Source organism: Pygoscelis adeliae, unplaced genomic scaffold (assembly GCF_000699105.1).
Source record: "Pygoscelis adeliae isolate BGI_AS28 unplaced genomic scaffold, ASM69910v1 Scaffold166, whole genome shotgun sequence".
Taxonomy (NCBI): Eukaryota; Metazoa; Chordata; class Aves; order Sphenisciformes; family Spheniscidae; genus Pygoscelis; species Pygoscelis adeliae.
This window is the reverse complement of record NW_008825156.1, coordinates 2,031,016-2,057,575: the sequence shown is the minus strand read 5'-3', so window position 1 is coordinate 2,057,575 and position 26,560 is coordinate 2,031,016. Positions and strand designations below refer to the sequence as shown.

Below are 26,560 nucleotides of genomic sequence, written 5' to 3'. Positions count from 1 at the left end.
CTATGAAACAAGCACTGTTCGATCACAGACCATGTCCTCATTCACTGCCAGTCTAACTGAGGCTTACCTTGTCCTCCACTCTGTTCAGCCTGGCACCAATCGTGTTATTCCCTCGATCTTTGCTTTTTTCTGTGGATCGAGAAACATTTTCAAATTAATATATGGTGTTATAGCAAAATAGCAGCAAGCCACAACAGGGTGTGTTTAACTAGCCCACCAACGCAGTGTAACTGAATACCTTTGTCAGGCTGGTAGTTCTATTCCTTAAAAGCAACTTTTTGTCTTTTTATAACATTAGCCCATGCCATGGCTTTTAATAGCCCCTAAGTTTAAGGCACTTTCAACCTTAGTTTTATGCTTTAACCTGGGAGAACAAAACTGTTCCCAATTTAATGAATGTTTTAATTGCCATTTAAAAACAATCTGCCACTATGCAAAAGACTCTAAAGCCAACTTGAACAATGCATGTGGTAACATTTTATCTTTTTCCCTCCTATAAACTATATAGAAACATGAGTTTGAAAATGCTGTTAACAGAGAGTTTTCATTAGCCAGGCTTGTCACAAACAAACTTAGTACTTTGTGCTCCTTTTCCAGTCCCTTTTCATAGAATCATAGAATCATTTAGGTTGGAAAAGACCTTTAAGATCATCAAGCCCAATCGTTTCAGAGCTATCAAAGCTCTATGTGAATATAACTGATTTCATAGAAACTCTGTAATCATAGCACGCCATTTTACTGGAAATAAGGTGACTCTTGGAGAGATTAGAGCCAACATTTTGAAAACTTCAGTGAAAGTAGGTGCTTTAAATATCTAAATAAGAACAAGCATATTTTAAAGGTGTTGATGACTAAATATTATTGTGGATGCCTAAACTTCAGATCACAACTGGTTGGCACTGTTTACAAATTTGGCAACAAAATAAAAAGTATTTTTACAAGTATTTTCTATTAATTATATCTTAATCAGATTAACTTTAGACGCATCCTTCATATTAATTTACCTGAGACAGAGATAAAAAGAGATGGTTTCCCTATGGATTGGTCCAACCTATAAAACAAAAAGAATAATTTTTAGTTTTTATCAGCCTGAACCAGCATCTTCACTTTCTCTAGCTGGAGTGGGGAGACTTCTTCACAAACAAGCAAAGTGAAGTTCAAATAGTTCTGGTTTGTACCCAGTTGCTTTGGGCTAGGAATAGCTTGAAATTAAAAAAATAATAATAAAAAGGGATTAGACTTAGATTGGTCTTTAGCTTCTTTAACTACTGCAAAATTTTACCATGCCCATCGCTTTTCCACGTGAACAGCATTGTTTCCTCTTTTCCTTGTTCTTCTGCAGCTTACTTGTTGCATCTATCTGTTGTCTTTTAGTTTGCTCTTAAGTGCAATTCTACCAGAGCAGGTGGCAGTATTTCACTCTGTACATATAATACAGCCCCTAACATATAGGGATTACAGCGTATAGTCAAAGCTAACAGGGATTGAGGCAATACATGTAAGTATAATGAAAATTGTAAGTCCTGATCATCAGATTTTTCAGCTCTTTGCCTTTTCCTTCCTGTGTGAAAAGGAAACTTTACTTGAATGCCATTTTATGTTCTGTAACTTTGCACAGCCCTACCAATATGGCACCTGTAACCCTGTCAGTTTTTGATCCCCGGCCCCAATCACTGACTTATTTATGAACATCCCTCTGCTGGTGTTTACGAATACAGACACTGAACTTTATTGACATACCTCCTCTGTAACTCCTTGATTCGCACCATCAGGTTGAGGTGACCCTGCGAATACTGCTCAATAACATCTCGGACATCATAGGGCTTTCTAGCTTGCTGTAAAATAAAAAAAATGCCTTTAAGACACAAGGATGTAGGAACAGTCTATGGTGATGTAGATTTTTTTCAAGATGTCATGGTTTAACCCCAGTCGGCAACTAAGCACCACCCAGCCACTCTCTCACCCTCCCCCCCGCCCCGGTGGGATGGGGGACAGAATTGGAAGAGCGAAAGTAAGAAAACTTGTGGGTTGAGATAAGAACAGTTTAATACTTGAAATAATAATAAAATAATAACAACAACAACAAGAAATTGTAATGGAAAGTAAAACGATGAGAGAGAGAGAGAGAGAGGAACAAAATCCAGGAAGCAGGAAAAAAAAACCCAAACAAAAAACTAAGAGGTGATGCAACCGCTCACTGTCTGCCAACCGATGCCCAGTCAACCCCTGAGCGGCGATCGCTGCCCCCCCAGCCAACTCCCCCCAGCTTATATACTGAGGATGATGTCACATGGTATGGAATATCCCTCTGGCCAGTTTGGGTCAGCTGTCCTGGCTATTCTCCCTCCCAGCTTCTTGTGCACCTCCTCACTGGCAGAGTATGGGAAGCTGAAAAGTCCTTGACTTAGTATAAACACTGCTTAGCAACAACAAAGACATCAGTGTGTTATCACATTATTCTCATGCTAAATCCAAAACACACACTATACCAGCTACTAGGAAGAAAATTAACTCTATCCCAGCTGAAACCAGGACACAAGAGAAAACAGTAAGTTCTTTTAACCCTTTTTAACACCGTGTAAACATTTGAGATATTTTAATTGTTGCCATGATCATACATTTTTTGTGGAATAATTATGACAGTTCTGATTTCATCCACCTTTTTGTTACTGCAGGTCTACATGCCTTTCAAGAGACTATCCACTGAGCTCGAGGCCAAAAGAACTTGGGGCCAAAAAAGTATATCTGACACTTTGCTCGGAAGGTTGTGGTCCCTCTGGTTTCTTCTGGAAATAAGGTTCATACTCCTTGGCCACCGTACAGTAAAGAGGTCTTTCACATGCACAAGCCCTTATTCTCAGTCAGCAGCAAGATAGCTGGAGTTCTCAGTTCAGCTCTTACCATGGGAAGGTTAAAGCAGAGTCCTGGCTGAAGATGCATGACTGATTTCCTCTTCCAGAAAGACTGGTTGAGCTTTCAAATCTACTGGGAAATACTGGGAAAATATTGGTGCAAGGAATGACCAGGGAGAAAGCCCTGTGTCTGTAATTTGCACTTCATACATCAGAAAGCCTTAATCTGACCTATTAGTAATAAAAACACTTTTGTGTAGTATTAAAGAAAAAGACCATAATTTTAACCAATAAACACCAAGACTAACTGGAAAGCAAGTGAATGAACTTGTCGAAGTGCAGTGACAAATTAAAAATATCTTAATCCTACATCTAGAAACTAGAGTCCAATTAGTGCCAGAGCTACATATGAGAAGCAGCAATGAAGCTCTAACACAACTGAGAAGAGGAGAGAGGAGAGGAGTAGGATGTAAACTTCACACATTAGACTGAACAGTAACACCTGAACTTATGGTTTGGTACAAAACTTTTTCTTAAAGGTGATAATCAAATCAATCAAACAATACAGTAACAATAAATTATATGTCAACAGGTCAAGGGAGGTGATTCTGCCCCTCTACCCCGCTCTGGTGAGACCCCACCTGGAGTACTGCATCCAGCTCTGGAGTCCTCAGTACAAGGAAGACATGGAGCTGTTGGAGCAGGTCCACAGGAGGGCTGCAAAAATGATCAGAGGGATGGAACACCTCTCCTATGAGGAAAATCTGAGAGAGTTCAGGTTCTTCAGCCTGGAGAAGTGAAGGCTCCAGGGAGGCCATTGTTGTGGCCTTCCAATACTTAAAGGAGGCTTATAAGAAAGATGGGGACAGACTTTTTAGCAGGGCCTGTTGCAATAGGACAAGGTGTAGTGGTTTTAAACTAAAAGAGGATAGATTCAGACTAGATATATGGAAGAAATTTTTACGCTGAGGGTGGTGAAGCACTGGAACAGGTTGCCCAGAGAGGTGGTAGGTGCCCCACCCCTGGAAACATTCAAGGTCAGGCTGGACGGGGCTCTGAGCAATCTGCTGTATTTGAAGATGTCCCTGCTCATTGCAGGGGCGTTGGACTAGATGACCTTTAAAGGTCCCTTCCAACCCAAACCATTCTATGATTTTATATTTCTGACTCATTCATTATGCTGTCTATATATACTCTGTAGATAATTTTCAAGGTTTGATAAAAACCTTGGTAACACTTAGTTACAACTTTTCCTTTCTTGCATCTTTTGAGAACAAGGAAAAGAGTTTACAGCGGTAGCTTCTAACATACCAGAATTTGTATCCCATTTGAGGTCTCAGAAATATTTTATCACCTGCACTTCAAAAGCAGGAGATGTCTCTGCACTGCTTAAACTTATTTCTCATGCTGCAGGTTTTCCTCAATTCCATGCCACAAATACCTTCTTTTTTAAGCCAAAGAAAAGTGGGATACAATATAAAAATCAGGCTGAGGCACCTTCATGCAGTCCTGGGAGGTAGCTCCCACATTTTAGGAATCATTACATTAATAATAATAATTATTTTAATAATATCACTTCATAAAACAAATTATAATTCAGTCTGCCAGATTCCCCAAAGTCAACTGCAAACCTTGGGTGAATGTGAGATACTGTCTAGTGGAAGGCTAAACAGGAACGGGAATTACTTCAGTCTAACCAAAGAGTACACAGAAGAATTCCCAAGAACCCTGACTGCTTACACATATATAAATCATAACTAACATCCACAAAGAAAGAAATATGATTCAATGATGGCATAAGCCCGTAAGTCTTTCCATGGACTAGTACCGTAAACATTATGATATAAAAAAAAAGAATTCTTGGATTATTTTTGTACTATAAATAAGCAAGAGAGAAATCTGCAGGATCAGCTCGAAAACTCCAGATTCAGAAAAGCAGTTCTGTAAGAATAAAGATGCAGAGCTTTCTCCTGCCGCCCTCGTACTCTGATGCAGGTGTCAGACAGTAGAAAGAGTAGGTATGTCGCTGCCTGTTTTTCATTTACTGGGCTGCTTCTTTCTCTTTAAAACAAGAACTGAAAACCTGGAGTAAACAGAATTTATGAATGAAGCTTAATTTCTGAGTAGGATAGGGTATTTAATAGTCAGTACTGATTATTCTGTAATTATTACATATTGAAAGCTGATCTTTCAAGAGAAAATACTCTTGATGTTGACAACGTGTTAGTTTTGTAAAAGGAAAAAAACCTGCAGCAGGCAATGGATGAGTATTGAAGAAACAAAAGTAGAAGCCAGCACCATGGCTTTCCTTAACTACTTCTCTTCTTTACTTTCGTCCCTCTGCTAATTAACCAATACTCATGGCAAAAATCTTCTTAAATGAGTTAAAATTTCCCCCATCATATATGAAAGCTTGCAAAAGGCACAAAAGCCAAGGCCAAATAGTAAACGTGCACCACTGGCCATTGCTGTTCCCTAGTAACTGCATGCGCAGGGAGGCAGACCCGGGAAAGGGAGAGGAGAATCCGTGCGAGGGGAATTTGTGGGAAATGTAACCAAATAACAGTCAAATAAAATGGGTAGAACATCATTTGAAGCACAGGACGCTCTGAACTACATTGTTTGGTACAGCTCGGTATGGAGATTAGAAAAGATTACACACACAATTCATGATTCATACCATGACAAATGAATTACATAAGGTGATGCATTATAAGACTATAAATGCAAGATTTTCCAGTGAAATCGTAACAAACCAGGCCACAGTTACTCATGTCATCGGTGAAACTCCAACCTGTATTTTTAGTTTATACTATGTATAGAATATTCGCCATGGTGAAAAACATAACACAAGTTAAAAACATATTTTAGAAGGAAATTGATTTACTGAACAGGAAGAATTTAAGTGGAAAGAGAAAAAAAAGATTTCAAAATGACAATGGAAAATCAGATCAAATCCCTGGTGTCTGGATCTGTGATGGATATCACAGTTGTATCCATGTGCGTAAGTCTTAAGACATGTTGAAACTTTCCTAATTGGAAGACAAAGGTTATTTTCTCATGAATCTGGCTAATGGAATAACTGAGTATGGTGATTTTCTTTCTGAAATTCAGTTGTAAGCTTAGACTGTGCCAAAGACATCCGATTCATAACAAATATATGAAATTCATTTTTGGTAGGTGGAGTGAACAAAGCCTAGAAAAGCATTAATTTCTAAGTATTGTTTTCCCTAAAATCTACAGGACCCTTCCTTAACCGTGAGCCATTCACCTTAACTGATGCACAGGACTTGTGTTGACTACTAGCAGAATATAATCTTTCCTGCAAATTTGAAACAGTCCTACAGACTTTACAAGAGCATAAACACATCCATAAAAAAGGTATTAATTCTTTATAATATTATGCTGGGTTCTTACATGGACATCATCATATGGACAGTATTCAAACCTGGACTTTAAAGCAGAGCATAAATTTCTCTCCTTCTTTTAAAGAGGAAATGATGCCCAAGTGTAATGCTGCACAAAGAATTGCTTTTCATGTCCTTTGAAATTTCTTTGTATCCCTGTTTAGCTTCTCTTTATTTTTTTTTTTTTAAACAGGAAGTCTCTGCTTTCTAACTGACTTTTGTTCTTGCGGTGCCATCACCCCCCGTTATTAATTGAGCTCTTAAAAAAAATGTATCTACAGAAATTCAGGCATACAGGTGTATCCTGCAAACAGCTGGTACAGTTCAAGAACCATGTTGGGTTCATGCTGGGACCTATTTTGCAAAATCTTCCTCTTCCTCTCCTTCTTCCTATGCTTCCCCTCCCCAAAAGCTTCGGAGGCACCTCTAAAAAATACTCCTTTTAAGTGCTGGCCTTGCAATTACTTATGTTCCAGCTAATTTTAAGCATAAATAGTCCAAAGGACTTCAGCTGGGTTTTTTTCAATAGATATAGCAAAAAAATCTGAATTTTCTTTTAGGAAGATACATTTCACATAAACACAAAAAGCTTAGAAGGCAAATACCTACCAGAAAACACCTATGCAGACCTCTGAAATGCTGAAAGATAAATTTTTAAAGTGCATCTTCTGCTTTACCCTAATTTCAGATATGATGTTGGACTGGTTATTAGAAACTGTATAGTCATTACTTGGCACATGTTTAAACATTCCAATTTCTTATGACTATTTTATATGCATACAATAGAAGAAAGCAGATTTACAACATACTTTTGAGGAAAGAACAATGACAGTGGTTATCTCTTAATTACAGGAGAGATTTTCAAAAGCACCTTGTGGCTTGAATTTCAAGGTGACTTTGTGCATTAATTTACTTAGGTGCTTTTGAAAACTGTACCTTTAGTGCTCTCCGAATTTTTAAACTTGGGCATAACCTTGTATTCAGAAATTATGGAGAAGTATCAGATATCCCCCTCTTGGAAGATTCTGCTTCTGACAGAAACAGCAGCGTATCGCTTGTATGCAGGAGTGACTTGAGATAATTTTCACTTCAGCTTAACTGACATTTTTAGTTCTTTAATAACAGCTAATATTGATAGCTCAGGATGAAAAAAGACTACTAAAGAAGGATGAGAGACAACCTTGTTGAGGGATTTTGTAGATGGCCAGAAGCAGGTCTTTTGCAGATGCGAAAGTGAGAGTACAACTGAGAAGCCAGATTAGCAACCGGGATACTGAGTACAAACAAGTTTTAAGTATGAACTGAATAGTCCCATTCTATTCAGTCAAATGCTTTCTCAGCTTCTATCAAGTCATCTGCCGCAGGGGAGTTTCGTTTATTTGCCAGGTGGATAATGTTGCACACAGCATTCAGGCATTTTCAAAATCTGTTTTTGACAAATACCACTTGGGAGGTAGATATATAATGTGTAGATTTCTTGTTTCTAAGCAGTTTAGTTAATACCATGGCAAATATTTTATGATCTGAATTTATGAGAGCAATGATTCAGTAATTACCACAGAGCAAAGGATCACAATCAGGTTTTAGAATGAGAATAAATCAAAGTTTAATGTAACCGGCCACATTTAGGCAGTTTTCACAGAGCCGCAGTGGACACATCACTGGAATGGGCCACGTCCCTTGCCAAGTTACAAGTGCTGACCGGCAAGTGTTAAGGAGCTTCTCAACAAAATTACTATAAAAATTATTTTCAAGTAGTCCAGACATTGTGCCTTTCTTAATTTTAGTCTAATAAAAAAAAACAGGTGAAATGTGCTAGCAGAAACTTTCTGAAAGTGCTCCCTCCATGACCTCGGACATGGGAGAACTCCGGACGTGGGAGATGTCAGCCTATATGGTGACAGTCTGAATACATTATACATAACTGAAACACATTTCTGAAAAGCTCAGGCAACCTTAGCCATAAATTAGCTCATCAATTTCAGTAAAAATAAAAAGATTCAAAGTAGGAAACTGCTAAAGAATTCAGGCAGTTCTAAATTTCAGTGAGGAAGTCAGAATCACAGTTTTGAAGTAGCAGCAAGCATCACCTTACAGAAATGATGCTCTTTTGGACTGTTAGTCATCACCACCATCATCATCATCTTTTTGATCCTAAACTTTTGCACCCTTCAAGTATTTGAAGGAAAAAAGACACCCCCCCTTTTTGGGGGGGATAGATTAAGGGCAGGAAAGCTTTTTAGTCTATCGTAAGCAGTAGTGCCGCGGTCATATATGAAAATGGATGTTAAGGGGGGCAGTTAAGCCCCTCTGTTTCTTTGCATTTTCAGTTGTGAAGCCTGTTCTCCAGGGATTGTCCCTTATTAATTAATTTTAAGTAAAGTAATATATTTCTTACATATATATTCACCTGGTTTAAATCAAGCTGAAGGCTGTTGACACATGGATGTTTACTGGATTGATGAAATTGATTTAGAAACCACATTCTTAGAAAGTTTGCAGTCAGAATTTTTTATTCAGACGAGTCAACAAGGTTAATTAGCTACTGTTAAATGCTTATGGTATGGCAATATCACAGCAAGTGAAGTGGCACACAGGAAACGTATGCCAGTGAGGGCTAGAGGAGTAAAGAGAACTGAGATCTCTCAAGCTCGGAAGGAGGTCTCCTACTTATGCAGAGGGGTGAAGGGAAAAGGAAGGAGAAACCTTCCAATACGCTAACAAATTTCCACCCCAGTTTCTTATCAGGACTTCATTATCATTGAGTAAGAGACAGAAACAAGGCTGAGGTATTATTTTAATCTCTAATCCTACTGACTCGGCATGACAGTAACATACAGCTCAGAATTAATGGAGACATATGAGAATGTTTGCACTGCAAGAAAGAGACAGCGATAACAGAGGGTTAAGGGTCAAGTCCATTAGCAGAAAATAACGTTTTAATTCAGACTGCATTTCAGGAGTTTAGCCTATTTCCAGTGCATCCACAGTTGTCTAACCTGCTGCTAAACAACTGCCCTATTGAAGGAGGGAGAGAATAGTGGGTGTAGCTCACCATTACTGAAATGAATTGTGTTAGTCTCTCTTAAGTTTCTAAAAGAAACAATGAATCAGGAGAATAAAAGGGTTTATTTAGAAAAGGAGCTTTCTATTCACAACTCACCTGAAACTTTTTCTTGGCCACAAAATACTGCATCCTACGAATCACCTTAATTGCAGCGCGGTGGTGTTCTCGAAGCCTGTGGGAAAAAGGAGGAAGGTGAGTGGGGGGAAAGAACATCTCCATCCAGACAATAAAAACAACAGCCTGCAGTAAATGCTTCACTAACATGTGAATGTGTAATGTAAGCAGTTGCGATTCACCCTGGGAGCACAACACTATTATGTTGACCTTCCCCACCTTCCAAGGTGGCTATAAAAATCCGGGATTTTATCTGACCTATGCTAGGTAGCAGTGTCCACATAACCTCCTCCTATGTCTAAGCAAACTTCCACCCATCTTTCCCAATTTCTTCTCTGAAAAAAACCCAGCTATATCTGACAAGAGTTTTTAAACTATTCATTAAGAGCAGAAAAATTTTAAATTTTTCAAAGTTTGCAAAGATGATGGATTTTTCTTCTTAACATTAACATACGAAATCAAACATTAAGCTCTGCTCATGATTTATTCTGCTTGTTCATTCCATTACTCTTATCAGACACGCTTGTATGACATTATTGCACAATCTTTCTTTCCTTTTTAAATGCATGAACATCTAGTATTTCTAACTCTCATCCCAAACAGACTTCTAGTGATGGCTTTGGGGAAGCAGCAGTAAAAGCAGAGTTAGATATTCCAGATGTTTTGTCTTTATAAAATTATTATTAGCAATGATGATAGACAGGCATATTGAGATGTCACTAGGCAGTGCTTTCTGTCTGTACTGAACCTGACAGCTTTCATACTCACTATGGGATAGAAAAATAATATTTAAGTTCTGTACAGGTTTGGGTCTTTGGTATGATACAGCATGGTATCACCCAAGCCTCTTCAGTTAAACATAACCTGGAATTTTAGTGAGTGTTCATGTATTTCCTCAGGACAAATTTACCCCAGCAAACAGAAGTTCTGCATGTGCAAATGCAAATGTGGATGTCTGTCCTCTGAACAGCATGGCAAGTGTAGCTGGGGCATTCCCTTTCTGAAAACTCACACTTTTCAGTGGGAAAATAGCTTTCTGCAAAGCCAAAAATGGAACCAAAAAAAGCTCTCATTTTCTACTTGTAGATACTCCCTCTCAGGTGGTTTCTTTTTGTTACAGAAAGTGTTTAGATTTAGCAATGATGTCAAGAAAAGATTGCTTTCTCCAGATACAGTGTAAAATATGGTTGCTTTTCAAACCAATGACATACAGCTTTTCACCACAGGTCTACAGATCGCTAAGAGCGTAAGTGCATTTATATAAAGTGACTGTGCCTCAATAATTATGCACTGATCCGTGATTCTGCAGTTGGATCTATATAGGAAGGCCCTTCCCTCTTAATACCTTACTGAGGTGTCTCAGTGAGACTCTCTCTAGGTCCCTGCTCCCGCAGATTTGACCGCAAGATCATGGTTCATGTGATAAAAATGGAAATTCGCTCCTCCTAACTGGGATGGCTGCCTGTTTGGATCGAGTCCTGGTGAACAGAGTTAGCCTGATGCTAGTTCATGGTATTCCCATTCTGTGAGCCCTGGCTGCATCACTCTGCTGCTAGGGACAAGGACGACTTCCCCCAAAACTGAAGGAAATAAAGTGTTTGGGCTTTTTAAGTTCTGCTTCACAGAGATGGGACCTAAAAAGATAAACACTGCTTAATTTGCTATTAAATAAGGTGTGAAAGTGTAACTGTCATGCAGCTATACATCCTATACATAAACGCACACAAAAACATCTCATGACAAATAGAAATAAATTTCAATTGCAATAAAACTGCTTGTAGTATTTTGGTTTATGCCTCATTTCCTCCGGGGTGTTCTTCACAGTCCATTATTTCTGAGTAAAATATTTTTCTTTGGGACAGACGGTCACTAGTAAAGTACACCAAATCCCTCGTTCTCTATGTAGATGATGAGTCTCATCTATAAGCAAGACAGCCAGATAATAAAAATTATATTCACCATTCAGTGAAATAAAAAAACCTATGCCACCAAAATGATTTTCCAATGCAGTAAAATACTACTTATTTTACATCAATCATTGTTCAGTGCTAACATGAACTTCCATGCCAGGAGGGAAAGTTAATATTCTCGTTTTATTCCTTCCCATTTCCAGCTCCAGTAGGAAACCTTACAGTAAGCTTGTTTCTGCTTACGCTGTAAAATCTAATTCTGCACAACAGGCTGTCCCGATTCCCCAAGATTAAATGCTTCAGCGATGAGGGAAGGGAATAAAGGATTTAATTAGTAGCCAAGGTTATGATTCACGGTTGTTTGATCTTTTTCGCAAACTGGTAACAAATGCTTTAGTAAATTGAGAGTTTAACCATTAACTGGCGATATTTGTTTGTTCAGCCACTTGTGACATCTCCAAATTCTGGTTACAGAATGTCTGTCTGCAACCTCTGGGGACATACAGCGTGCTTAGATGCCAGATAGCCACTCAATACATTACTGTCCTCAGAGCAAGAGTCTCATGAATACTTATTTTTTTAGGAGTGTGGCGGGAAATGACATCATCTGAGAGTGCTCACAGACAGCAGCAACATACCTTTGCTGTGCATGCATCCCCACAGTAAGCGGGAGACACTCTTTGGAGAAGTACTGCCGTGCAGAGTGAGTCTCCGATGGCAAAGTCGCCGTCCCTCAGCCCCTATGGACAGAGTTTTCAGGGACTACTGGGGTACTCCAGAGAGCCCGCCTGCTTCAACGTAGCTGTGGGAGCTAAGCTCTCTTGCGATTGAAATGCCTCATTTTTTTTACACATTTGGTTTTGCCTGACTTTGGGAGAAAGCTTGTTTGATAAATTATTACACATTTATAAATGCCCCAAACTATTGCAATGGAGCCATTTGTACATTTGACTGCAATATTATTCATTTTTCACGACACATCCAGCCAAAACCTCAATAGGTTTCCCAAGGTGTGGCTCATTCCCCAGTCCAGCACTCACTCACAGCCATAGTGAATGTCACCGGCTTCAGCCAGCACCTGCCTGCCTCCTTCCTGCAAGGGGACCTGCAGGGCCACCCCAGAAGAATGCTTTCTGGGACCAAGGCTAAGATTTTTGGTTACAAAAAACAGGTGGCTTTACAAAAAAGGAAGTAAGTAGTTGCATGGTTTGGTGGTTTTATGTTTCAAGAAAAATAAAAACTTTTTTTTTTTTTTTCAAATGACGTTTTACAAGATTAATCCCTATTCTGAAATACACAGTTCTTTCATTAAAGAACAAGAAAGGAAAAACAATTACTAATTAGAAATATTTATTGTACTTATAAAGCTGCTGAATTTTATATCAAATCCTTAGAAATGCCACTAGAAGTTTGTTCCCCTTTTCATCTCAGGAAGGTGTTCTACATATTGGTTTAGTGTTAACAGAAATATTGAAGCAACAAGACAGAGGAAAGGTGGTGCTAATTTCCTATTTATAACACTTGCCTTTTTGTTCATTTGTAGAACATTTTATTATCAGGACCATAATGTCTGGCACAGACCTCCCAATGTACATGGACGCTGATGTTATCGGAGTTAAAAGGTCAACGCTGTCTATTCAGAATGAGTTTAACAAGAATGAAAACTCAGTAGGAGAGCACCACGGATTTGTAATATCTTTTACAAAATGCCCATTTCTCAGTAAACCTAACACTGATTTGAAGTCAAGCTCAGTTTTCAAACATATTTAAATTCTCTGAAGTCATCTTAAATTTCTGACTTCGGACAGAGCTAAAGTATTAAGAAAGAAGGCTGAAGTTGGTTGGCCTGGAGTTTTTGGCACTAATCATTATTTAGACTTGAACTTTAACACATCAGTTTTTAATAATATGTTGTGCATGTGAAAAATATTTTTTCCATTCAGGCACTGGAAAGTGTTCCTTGTCACAGAATCTGGTGGACGAGATTCAGAGTAACTACATTAAGCCGTTTCATTAGTGCATTTACGTCTAATTAAATCTTTCATCGTTAGTCCTCCAGGGGCTTTTGGTATAGAATTTGCTGTGGCTCGAGGTTATTCTTGTCTTTTCACACATTCTGTCACTCCCTGCCCATTACAGTTGATGGGAGCCTCTCTGAACTGGGCAACATTTTAGATGCGATAAGGTGGAAGGGATTAGGTTGCATCGCTGTGTATTCTGTAATAGGAAATGCTTGATCATCGTACCCAGGAAAAAAATCAGAATAGCTGATTATTTCAAATAATGTGGGCTACCCAGCTTTTACTTTCATTTGTTGCTAGAGCTTGGCAACTTGTTGTTTGCCATCATTATGATACATTTATCGGGGGCTCTCAAAATATACCCACACCCATAAATGACTCACAAAAACCATCTTAAGGACAAACCAGTAAAAGCTGCCCAGAAACGTTAGAAAAGCATGATGACGCTTGAAGAGCAAACCAGTTACAAAGCTGAAGTTTTATTAAATGGGCTTCAGCCAAGCTTAGTGTTTACATAAATGCTCCCACAACATTTTCAATGTATGAATGTGTTTATTTTTAATGGACAAACATTCTTTACTAGACTTTGCCCTCTAGACTTCCCATCCATTCGTGAATGTAAAATTAGAAACTAGTGACAAGACAAATGAAATTAATTCAGCTACCTCCAGTCCTCACCTCCAGGGTCTCCACAGGTTTAAATGCAAAAGGAATACAGAAATAATAGATATATATAGAACAAGGAGAATCACAAATAGCTGGTAAGCTAGATTTTTAAAACTTCTTTGGTCTTAGCAGTCGAAAGCATTCTAGTAATTATTGGCGAACAAGTCATCTGGTTACGAAAGATCTGTCTACTGAACTCTTATTCATGCTTGCAAATTGGTCATGAACAGGTAAGACTTCATCAAATGCATTTGTCCATCTAAGCACTGGATAATTCAATGTCAGCAGCAAATAACTTCTATGAAGACATTTGATTAATAATTTCTATAGAATAGCATGTTTCAAGTGTTTAATTTTGAAAATATCACCTGCTTTGACTTAAATGCCTGTGTCTCATAATGCAATTTCTGTTCCCTACCTAGGGGAATGCAGGGGCTGACTTCCCACAGGAGTATTAGCTATTACAAATGAAAAAATTGTTCTGCAGGGATACTCTGTAAACAGAGTAATGTCAAATTCACTCGTTTGGTGAACCCTTCAGCCAGTAAACATCTTGGTTATTTTTTACTGAATGTGAATGTAGCCCCAGGGGAATTAGCTTAAGCTGAATTAACATTTGTAAGCTCCTCCCCCCACTATGTATTCTCCCAACTATTTGTGGTTGGTCTTTTTTTTATTTAAAATATGTAATTTTAAATCCACAGTCATCTTTTAATGGATTTGTATTTTATTTTACAGCAGCTTTCATGTCTCCTTTCTCAAAAGTCATGGGCTTAACTCAGAAATCCTTTCATGTAGTTACATCAATCCTCTTTTCTCTACAGATAGCCTGGTTTAGCTTGGTTTGTGGATTTTTAATAGATATGCAAAAAAGAACAAGTTTAAGAAATAACATTGCCTTTGGAGGATTCTGATGTTTTAATATCTTCAGTTAGCAATAAAAATAGTCTACTAATATAAGAAATGTTTTAAAAAGGAAAAAAATTGTGTAGGTTTTTCATAGTCATGCCATTGGAGCATGGTATATGGAGGAAGTTGTCGGAACAATGCAGCCTCCCCATGGGGCGGGCAGCTCAGCAACCACAACTCGGAGCGTGATGTGATCTCCCCAGCTCTCAGCTGCATCTCAGCAGAGATGTAACACTGGCGTACAGCTGGAGAAGGGCACACACACTGGCTTCAGCACAGCACTGGGGATTTTCTCCTGCTTTGGGAGCCTTTGTGCCGCTGGTGGGAAACCTGATCAGCCGCATTTGGCAGCTCAGGAAGAATCCCGAGCTCTGCATCAGTGGACTGGAAGAGGTGTCCAAGGGGCAATGGGGAAGCAGGAGGTGGGGGTTCATACGGAAAGAGGAAAACAAGCTCAAGTGACTTGACTTGTTTCAGGCATTAATGGCAATTTGAGACTCAGAATGACTCTGGAAAATACAGCTAATCAGTCTAGCCCTTTAAAATACGCTCGTATCAAGGCAATCTGAAATGAATATTTAAATGCAGGCCTGAGAAGGGAAAGAACCATTGCTCTCCTGACCTGGAGTTAACACAGGTAAAAATAATAGCTGCCATGTGGATCAGCAAGAGATGGCACGAAGCGCAGAAATTTTTGGAAGCTGTTTTTCTGACAGGGAACACAAGTCTCACAAGGGGCTTGGCTTCATAACTCACCCGAAGTCCAAACTCTCTAATATCTATACTGCCGTGCAATGACTATATTGCTGTAACTCAAGGTGGATCATTTTACAACCGAATTTTCAAGAACAACTTTCTGCAAAGCATTCAGGTGATACTGGGAGACTGGACATAGGATAAGGAAGATAACCGCACCATTAAGAGCAAAGTTCTCAGCACGCTGACCCTCTGCTCCATCCCCAGTTGTCCCTCTATTCCCCAGCACATCCTGACAAACAAAACAAAAACTGGTTTCCAACTAAACAGAAGAGGATCCAGAATAGCTAAACAGCACAGGATTTTGGAGTGCAATGCTCAAATTTATTCAACTTCTCTTAAGGGAAATGGTCCAAGACATAGTACATCTAGAACCAAGACAAACTGCTGTAGCTAGAATAAAGATCATGCATACGTTTTCAGAACTAATGGTATGCTGACGCAAACAGATATAGCATCAGAGATTTCCTTTGTGGTCTGCCCACAATGATGCTAGTTAAGAACATAACCCTTACTATAAAAGTTTGTGTTGAAATCAGGCAAGAGCATGAGATTTCTTGTACATCCTAAGTCGCCTTTGTTCTGTTTTTTGTTATGAAGAGTTGCACAAAGGACATGGGGGGAAAAAAATAGGAAGACAAAATTATTTTTGGAAAGGGCTGAAATACCCTGTAGAGAAAGCAAGACAAATATAAAAACCAGTTCCCATTTTGTCAGAATTGGCTGTTGTTCCCCAACCTTGGTGATATCATTATCAAATACCAATTGATATTGATACCCATATCCAATCACAGTGAACCTTTATGCAGCTCTTCACTCTCTGCATCTTGTTGAGTCAGAAGGCAGTTGCTTTTTTACATGGTTTCAAGACCAAGCAATTTGAAATTAACTAGACACAAATGCAAACACAGATAAGTAAATAATAATGTATGGCATTGTCTTACAGACATAGTCTGACACGTTAAACTCCTTTTCTAAAGAAGTTGAAGACAGAACACAACTGTTCTGAGCTGTAGCTCAGTGCACATGGAAAGCCATGGATATTATTATTTTGCAGCATCTGGTTAAGAGCAATCTTTTCAGATTAAAAATATATTTTTTGCAGAGCTTGTCATTCATGGCTCTGAATTATACAAGGTTATGCAGGGCTACATTCAGTGATACTAGGAAGAAATAACCATATTGCCTATGGTTACTTGCCTCTCTATTGTTGGCCTATTAAACTTACAATAACCTTTGAATATTAAACCGGTTGATGTTACACTACTTCATTATGCTCAACAAGCTGTTAACACTACATGGTAGCTCTTTGTTGTATTCATTGTAGGGAGTTACAAGACCACTGCAAACACAAGGCTGAGTTTGGCTTTTCTATTTGGCTTAAATTGCATTGCCTAGAATACACATCAGGTACAACCTGTACACAAACATATCTAATGCCGAGTGCAAGATGTAAAAGCACAAAATTATAATCAACTCATTAAGAATTCTCAATTATTTGTTTCCACTCTACATAATACTTTAACGTGCTAATTTAATATATGCTGTATCCCACATCTTAATTCAGACTCATCACGTAATACTACTAATAACATCCCATTTAACCTTTTGTTTTCAGACAAAAGAAATAAGCTTTTATTAGGTCAACTACTGATGCAGTTCCTAGGGGATCCATAGAAGGGCAAAACAATATTGCATTGCTACTTATTTGACCTCACACAAAGACTTTAGCCAGAACCTCCTTCAGTTTTTCCTTCATCTCAGTAATATGTGTATTTTTAAATAATGGTGAATAGAGACAAAAAAGTTGTTTTTTCTTTGTAAAATCAATCATAGGCAAGAGGTTAGATTCACTCATACACCCTCACAAGTTCAGGCTATTCTGTCAAGGCAAAGTAGGTAAATTGAGAGAGTATCTCAGCTGTTCAACACAAATTAAAGTCATTACACAGTTATGACTGATAAAATAAAGCAGCTCTTCTGCTGCAGAGAGTGGAATTACAGCAAAAAAAAATATCTGGAAGGAAAAGACTATTGACCTGAATAGCAATATTTACATTACCAAAATCAGTGATAATACTATTTCAGAAATCCTAACATTTTCCATGTTGTTTTCTACTACAGAGATGATCGGCAAATTCTCTTGCCATTTAATAATGAAAAAGAGAAGATGGATGTTGCTGCTGTGAAGCTGTTTCTAAGCACTATATTCTGAAATCATACCGTATCAAAAAATACCCCATCATTGCCACAGAAATCAACTGAAAAACATGAGGCCAAATTCTGTGCTGATTTACACCATGAGACACTAGAAGGGACTGGAAGCTGATGGACTGTTAGGTCACTGTGGCTTCTGGCCTGCCAGCTCTGTAGGAGCTCTGGATGTGACTTATGAAGAATGATAGAAGTGTCTGCTCACAGCTGCACTTTTTAGTGGGTGTATCCTCCAAAAATAAAGTGATAGAAGACTATAAACATAAGGCTGTCGCTACAGTTTGTGTAAGCTGCAATGAAAAGCATGGCAAACCTTGAACACATAGCATTAGGACAAGGGGACTTCACTTCCCATGCCAATGCCATCCCTTTTGAAAAAAAAAAAAGCAGTTATAAATGTAGTTCAAAACTGCAATTTTTGCAACTGGAAGCATTCTCAAGGATTTGTTATTTTACAATGGTGGAGAAACACATGGGATTTCAACTTGTGGAGAACAGCCTTTTCCTATAAATCAGAAAGCGTAATCTGAAACCTAGAAACAGCACAGGGGCTCACATTTATGGATTTAAAACAGATGAAGAGCAAAAGCATGCTCTTAACCCTTTCCCCATTATTTCTTCCCAGTACAAAATGAAAATGAATATGCAAGTGCTGAACAGAAATTAACTTGGTAAAAATCAAGATGAATACAATTCTGTAAACACTGAAAACTTCAGCTTTTCGACCGACTTCCCTAAGGACACAAGCACATAATTGTGCTAAAGCAAAGCACTGTAAAACAGTTAGAGCATAATCCACTATTCGGACTGTTCTTTCATCAACTTTTATTTAAGCAGTTTATCTTGTTGAGATTAGGATCTCTCTTATAGAGCAAGACCTGGCAAACACAGGCCTCTGGTTTTGAATATCAGGCTATATTTCACTGGGAAAGAAGTAACTAGCAGCCTGTAGTCTCACCATAAAGTTATAAACTCCTTAATCAGGCAATAGGAGAACTAATACTAACACATTAGCGGTAAATTCTCTTCAGAAATATGTAAGAGCATTAAGACGATATAAAGAGCGTTTATTTATTGTCTTTTAAGATCCCCAGCCATTTCCCTATCATTTTAGCCTTTCTTATGGCTCACTGGACAAAAAAAACCCAAACCCAGCATAGCCTGTTCAATCTTGAATCCTAAGATCCAGCCTTTTTTTCCTAAACCAACCGACCCAGGACAATTGAAAGGAGAAGCAGAGAGATAATTTTAAGCTTACTGCAACATCACTCATCTGCATACACAATATTTGCCCGTGTTAGTCCAACCCCTGTCCCTTTATTGGCTGCAGTTCAGTGAAGTGGTACTTTTGTCCATGTCTCCTGATGAAAATCTAGGGTGTTTCTGTACTTCAGTGAAAAGGTTGCGATTCATAGGAAAAATGTCTCTACAGTGGCAATGATGGGCAGCTGAATCTTTTCCAAGTGAAGAAGTAGCTACCTGAGAACACTAGAAAAACACTGCGTGAAAATTAATTCAGTCTTAGCTACTGGGCATGTTGTGGGAGCATCCAGAAAACACAGTCATAGCTAAAATTTTGTGCTACAATAATCAGAGAGACAACCTAAAAAAATCTGAGTCCTTTTTTTAAATAGCTTGCTAAAACTGTTTTATGTAATTGTACTTGCAAAGAAAGATTTGGGGAAAACAGAAGTATAAGAGAGAATTTATGTTATGAGCACAATTCTCTCTTATGACCAACATTTGATATGTCAAATCATGTGTTAGCAAATCTCAAGAACCAGAATAGTCACCACGTCTTTTTTTTTTTGGAAATTGTTTCAAACCAAAGACTGACTTTTTCACAAACTTCTACTTTGTTGAAAATTTAAGATTAGACCCTCAACTGCTTCACCTTCATCCTATTATTGCTACAAGTTTTTAAAGCCACAGTCCAATTTCAAATACAACCTCCCTTGCTTCACTTTAATCCTGCAGATGCTCAGATCCAGATCTCATCTTTGTCTCCTGTGAACCCAAGATCGTATTTGTATACAGACACTTATAGATGTCCCCATTGGGATTTCCAAAGATGTCTATTAGCCCATCTAATTAGTTGGGATACATAGCTGTGAAAAATCTCATGAGGTACCTAAATTATTGTGACAATCTGACCTATTCCATATGTAACCAGATTTGCAAATTGTGTGAGTATGAAGGAAGAGGCACTTTGCAGCTTGAAAGCCACTAAAAATATGGACTGTATCACATTTACTGAATTATGTGTTCAAAATAGCTAACTAGATAACCCTTCTTTAAAGCACATCCTGTGCAAAAGTTCCTGCCTGAAGGTATCAAGTTGCTTTGAAGCCCCCTATCTCACCAAAGTGGGTGTAGGACTTGATGTGCCTGAGCAGCCCTATTGAAATCAAGGGGAGAACATGCACCTGAACTTACACACTTGCTTAGCATATCGAGGGATCAGCAGAAACTTGAAAAATCTGTACATATAAGAAAACTTTTAACATAGTAAATATAGGTTATATATTGAGGAGAATTCTAGATACACACTTACTAACTAGGTTCATATCTTTTGTGTGGAAAATCTGACCTGAAACATCAGGGTTCTCCTGTTCCATCTAATAGTTAAAGAACATGCTGTGTTATTACTATTGCAAAAAGACAGGGGAAATTTTATGAGCTGATATACTGGAGACAGAAACTGGCTGGGACTAACTACTCTGGAATGTGAACTCCGTTTCTTTCCATGGCTTCAAAGCACAAGCATAGCTCAACAACGTATTTTTTGGACTAGAATTATTCTCTAGTAAGTTAGATACAGAAAACAGCATGTGTTTTAATTACTTTCTCCCTCTCAATTCAGAAACTGGTAACAAACCTGTTGTACCTTTCAACTTAAGTTCTGTCACACAGAAAAAAATATTTGCTTACTATTCCTATCTCATTGTTTAAATATGTGATGATGTTTATAGAATGATTTACAGTCAAGTATTTTGTTAAAAATATCATCCCACTTCGTAACTTTACAGTTTTGCAACACACATTTCTGCAAAGCAACATTTCCTCGATAAGGATTGAGCATCAGCTCAAGTACACTCAGCATAGTAGACAGGAATCTCTTGATCCTGGCCAGTTTTAGCTGGGCTCTATTTATTCTAGAAATCTTTTTTCCAGTGTTATTGACACAGTCAAGGAATCCAGTATTCAAAGAACTAATAGGACCATGCGTTTCTCTAGGCAGTATCAGCACAGAGAGAGTTAAATGGAAATGAAAACTAAACTACCAATGTTCAGAAGAGTGACTACAGTCCAGGATGTACAGCCATTCGAGGGAACATACTAGTAGTGGAATTAAGGAGGGCTCAGCATTGCCACCATTTGTGTTATACCTGTCTGAGAATCAGGAGATTCCCACCTCCAGGTTAACATTGTACATCATACCACAAAACACACGGCAAATGTTACCTGGGAAAGTGGAGAGATATCTTGCTTGGCTGTGATACTGTGAACTATTGTGATAATTTACTTTTTTTGGGTGCGAGATAAGACACATATAACACATAACTCGCAAATGTCTTACCTGCAAAAGAGGTAGAATCAGAAGCAATTAGCCAAACCCTCAGCTGGTTCAAATCAGAGCTCCACTCATTTAATTAGATAAGCAATCCTGAAAGTCTTATTTAAAAGAGCACTGCATCAGACTATTATCTTCTCTTTTCCTCTGTGCCACTGTGAGCCAGCTCTCTTCTCTAGCTGCCTTCCTTCACATTAGCTCTTGGTCCCTCTTTTCTTCTCCTCTGACTTTCCTACGCTTTACCTTTTTCTCCCCTTTACCTTTATGTTTTCTGCATCTGTCCTGTGGTTCCTACTCTCTGTTGCTTCTGTCATATGTTACTTACCTCCATTTTCACAGCCCTTCATAGCCTACTGTGACCCTAGCTATCAAATCTCATGCGTGTCTTCCTCTGTGTGCCGTCGCTTAATAATCATGCAGGCACGTTTCCACATGTCCTTCCTTGCCACCTTTGTACCAAACAACACTGCAGTATAACTTTTTTCTATTTCTCCTTACTCTTTGGCTGCACGGCATCTCTTCACAATGGAACACAACTCAGAGAATATACCCCTCATATTTTGAGGAGCCCAAACGCTAAATAGAAACATAGCAAAATTAGGCTTTCAGTGTAGTTACTAGTTTTGCAACTGTGCTTTCTGTGTTAAACTAATGATAGGGATGCCCTAAAACCAAGCAAAAACTTGTGCATTCAAACTTTTGTGAGATCCCAAGACCAAGGGTTTTTTGAGGGAAAAGGACATAACAAACCACACTAGCGCTTCATAGTAAGCACTCTACAGGTACACTGGTAGTACAAGACCATAAATTATTTCCAGATTTGAATGATTATTTCATAAAAATATCCATTTATATAAGCTAATATACACAGTAATACATTTATATGAAAGTATTCATTTAATACAAGGCAAGTAGGTTAATGCAAGTTGCAGACAAGAACTGGAAAGAAAAGGAGTAAATTTTGATTTTGAAAATACCAGAACTGAGAAGGTATTTTAAGGTGATGAGAAATCAAAATCATGATTAACAGGAAGACTTTCAATAGACATCAGCAGTGATTCCTCACTGAAAATCTTCTGAGAAAGTGGGGAAAATCAGTAGTACTTTCCGACCAGCTACTTTTACACCTTGTATATGCCTCTATATCCATGAGTTCTGCACAGGCCGAGAGGAGAGTAGGCTAAGCATATGCAGGACCACTGAAGCAAAATTAATCTCCTTTGTATTCTAGTGCATCATAGAGTTTTCACCAGCACTGAAGATGCTAATATGTGATGCCACCCTCAAATGAAGAGCAGAGAATTGACTTGACAGTTTACATTATTCAGGTCTTTAATTTCAGTCTTTATTATTACAACTTCGCTCACTTTGGGGATTGAAAAACAATTAGGAATTTTGAAACGATGCTGAAAATCATGGGAGCAGGCATGGCCTTACTGAGTCCACTGAGCGGCTTTCTGTGCAGGTTTAATACCGCTTTCCTCCCTGGCTTGTATGGAAAGAGAAAGCAAGCCAAGTGTTTTCTGCCTGCGGATGGTGCAGTTTCAGCTAAGCCAGGCTCTGAGGCTGTATTTGCTCTTCCCCCTCATATGCTCTTTTTATTCATATTATTTTCCTATCCTTTCAGTTTATAAAAGCATACTCTCACTGGATTAATCTACTGAGATCTCAACTAGAGCCTGAGCAATACCATAGGTATTTGTGCAAATAGATAATCACGAGGATCTAGGATTTTCCACATTCAAAAGTGGAAGCGCATGGGATATGCCCCCCCTTTTCTCTTCCTCTACTTATTTTTATTACTCAACTTTTGCAAGGCTTTCAAAATACAGAAGAAAGAACAAACATTAGAAGAAAATTAAAGTTGCCTTTTCTCCCAGCATTTCTGAGTTTGTATTAATTTTCCTGGAGATTTGCTGACGAACAATTCATGTATCCTGAATTCCACTTAAAAACCCTATTAAATGTCCTATAGTAAGCAACTACTAGGTTATCATAAGAGTTAATGTCACATCATTAATGCTGTTTTAAGTATGAACTGACAGCCTGGTCAGAACACAAGGGAAAACAAGCTGATAAATTGCTTAAAATTCAACCAAAACCAAACAAATCACAAACAAGTTTGGGTAACGGAGTAGGTGACTACAGGCGGAGACTCCACCCTGGAGTGCCGTAATGGGAAGCTGTTAAAAATCGATGTTTGTTTGCTGGCTTACGCAAAAAGGCAGAGCCAGGCACAGCCAGCTCCTCCCGGGCAGAAAATGCCTGATGACAACGTGCACGACATGGTGACTCCATTGTGCATTTCAGAGGTCAGGGACTCGGCGATGACTTTTTTCAAGCCAGGCCTGATGCCTGTTGGCAAGCAGCTCTGTGGAGCTGTGACTGCTGCTCATCCTGTGGGCAATTTATGCCTGTAGCAATGCCAGTGTGAGACCTATGAAAAGTTACATCTCTTTTTTTATGAAAAGTTACATCAGCATTCTCCTGGAGAAGCTGGCGGCTCACGGCTTAGACAGGTGTACTCTGCGCTGGGTCAAAAACTGGCTGGACGGCCGGGCCCAGAGAGTTGTGGTAAATGGAGTTCAATCCAGTTGGCGGCCGGTCACGAGCGATGTTCCCCAGGGCTCAGTATTGGGGCCAGTTCTGTTTAATATCTTTATCAATGATCTGGATGAGGGGATCGAGTGCACCCTCAGTAAGTTTGCAGACGACACCAAGTTGGGCGGCAGTGTTGATCTGCTCGAGGGTAGGAAGGCTCTGCAGAGGGACCTGGACAGGCTGGATCGATGGGCCGAGGCCAACTGTATGAGATTCAACAAGGCCAAGTGCCGGGTCCTGCACTTCGGCCACAACAACCCCATGCAGCGCTACAGGCTTGGGGAAGAGTGGCTGGAAAGCTGCTTGGCGGAAAAGGACCTGGGGGTGTTGGTCGACAGCCGGCTGAACATGAGCCAGCAGTGTGCCCAGGCGGCCAAGAAGGCCAACGGCATCCTGGCCTGTATCAGAACTAGTGTGGCCAGCAGGAGCAGGGAAGTGATAGTGCCCCTGTACTCAGCACTGGTGCGGCCGCACCTCGAATACTGTGTTCAGTTTTGGGCCCCTCACTACAAGAAGGATGTCGAGATGTTGGAACGTGTCCAGAGAAGGGCAACGAGGCTGGTGAAGGGTCTGGAGCACAAGTCTTATGAGGAGCGGCTGAGGGAGCTGGGGTTGTTTAGCCTGGAGAAAAGGAGGCTGAGGGTAGACCTCATTGCTCTCTACAACTACCTGAAAGGAGGTTGTAGCGGGGTGGGTGTCGGTCTCTTCTCCCAAGTAACTGGCGATAGGATGAGAGGAAATGGCCTCAAGTTGCGCCAGGGGAGGTTTAGATTGGATGTGAGGAAAAATTTCTTTACTGAAAGAGTGGTTAAACATTGGAACAGGCTGCCCAGGGAAGTGGTTGAGTCACCATCCCTGGAAGTATTTAAAAGACGGGTAGATGAGGCGCTTAGGGACATGGTTTAGTGGGCATGGTGGTGTTGGGTTGATGGTTGGACTCGATGATCTTGGAGGTCTCTTCCAACCTTAATGATTCTATGATTCTATGATTCTTAAGAACAGCAGGGTTTAACACGTAAGGCAGATGTGCTTTTTGCAAGTAACGGACAATTTCAACCTCTAGCACTTCTTAGTAATATTGGATTTTTTTAAACATGCTAAATAAATTCCTAAAGAAGCAGACAGACAACTAACTACAAAACACTTAGGCAAATCCTACCTATTACCCATCTGTCTTAGAGTTGCTTTGCACCTTTAAAAGTCTGGTCTTTAATTCAACAGAAATAATTTCACTTAATCTCAGACCAAACCAGAAACAAATGGTTTGGTCTTTGGAAAAGTCTTGGACTTTTCCCATTTAAAAAGGTTTAAGAATCTTTTCTTCATACTATTTTTTCTGTTTGCAAGCCAAGACCTAAAGCACCAAAGATGAAATGCCACAATAAAGAACATTTTCACAGAATTTCCAGTCTGAATTGGAAGCAGGAAAAAACAAACAAAAAATCAGCTCAAACTCTTTTCCCACAAGACTTTCATGACCCAGATTGAAAACTCATGAGATTTGGATGTGTCTGAGAGACTCCATATGAGGCAATCTTTACTCAAATCTCTGAATGTTTATCCACTGCTAATTTTATTGAGAAGACTAAGATGACATTGCTCTCTAGAATGGATTATCAAATTGATATTGTTTGTCCTGTAATCAGATGGCCTCTGCCTAGGTTTAAGTGGAAGTCTAAATATACCTAACTATACTTTCCTCCCTATTTTGTAAGTTTAAATATTGTTCTCTTGAACAGTATTTACATGTGTTGTCTGTGTGTATATGTACATAAACCACATAAAATCATAGAATCATAGAATCATAGAATCATTAAGGTTGGAAGAGACCTCCAAGATCATCGAGTCCAACCGTCAACCCAACACCACCATGCCCACTAAACCATGTCCCTAAGCGCCTCATCTTTTAATCTTTTAAATACTTCCAGGGATGGGGACTCAATCACTTCCCTGGGAAGCCTGTTCCAATGTTTAACTACTCTTTCAGTAAAGAAATTTTTCCTTACATCCAATCTAAACCTCCCCTGGCGCAACTTGAGGCCATTTCCTCTCGTCCTTTCGCCAGTTACTTGGGAGAAGAGACCGACACCCACCTCGCTACAACCTCCTTTCAGGTAGTTGTAGAGAGCAATGAGGTCCCCCCTCAGCCTCCTTTTCTCCAGGCTAAACAACCCCAGCTCCACATAAGACTTGTTCTCCAGACCCTTCACCAGCCTCGTTGCCCTTCTCTGGACACGCTCCAGCACCTCAACGTCCTTCTTGTAGTGAGGGGCCCAAAACTGAACACAGTATTCGAGTGTGGCCTCACCAGGGCCGAGTACAGGGGCACGATCACTTCCCTGCTCCTGCTGGCCACACTAGTTCTGATACAGGCCAGGATGCCGTTGGCCTTCTTGGCCGCCTGGGCACACTGGCGGCTCATGTTCAGCCGGCTGTCGACCAACACCCCCAGGTCCTTTTCCGCCAGGC

The 26,560-nt window shown here is 39.5% G+C and overlaps 1 protein-coding gene across 1 annotated transcript in view; it reads right to left on the bottom strand.

Annotated features, from left to right (window-relative positions):
• KCNQ1 (potassium voltage-gated channel, KQT-like subfamily, member 1) overlaps window positions 1-26,560 on the bottom strand; it is a 374,642-nt gene that overhangs the window by 103,991 nt on the left and 244,091 nt on the right. The window contains exons 13-16 of the mRNA XM_009328598.1: window positions 9,423-9,498; window positions 1,741-1,835; window positions 1,005-1,051; window positions 68-129 (exon numbers count right to left, since the gene is read on the bottom strand). Of these exons, the coding sequence (XP_009326873.1) occupies window positions 68-129; window positions 1,005-1,051; window positions 1,741-1,835; window positions 9,423-9,498 (280 nt within the window). The remainder of the gene's footprint in view (window positions 1-67; window positions 130-1,004; window positions 1,052-1,740; window positions 1,836-9,422; window positions 9,499-26,560) is intronic.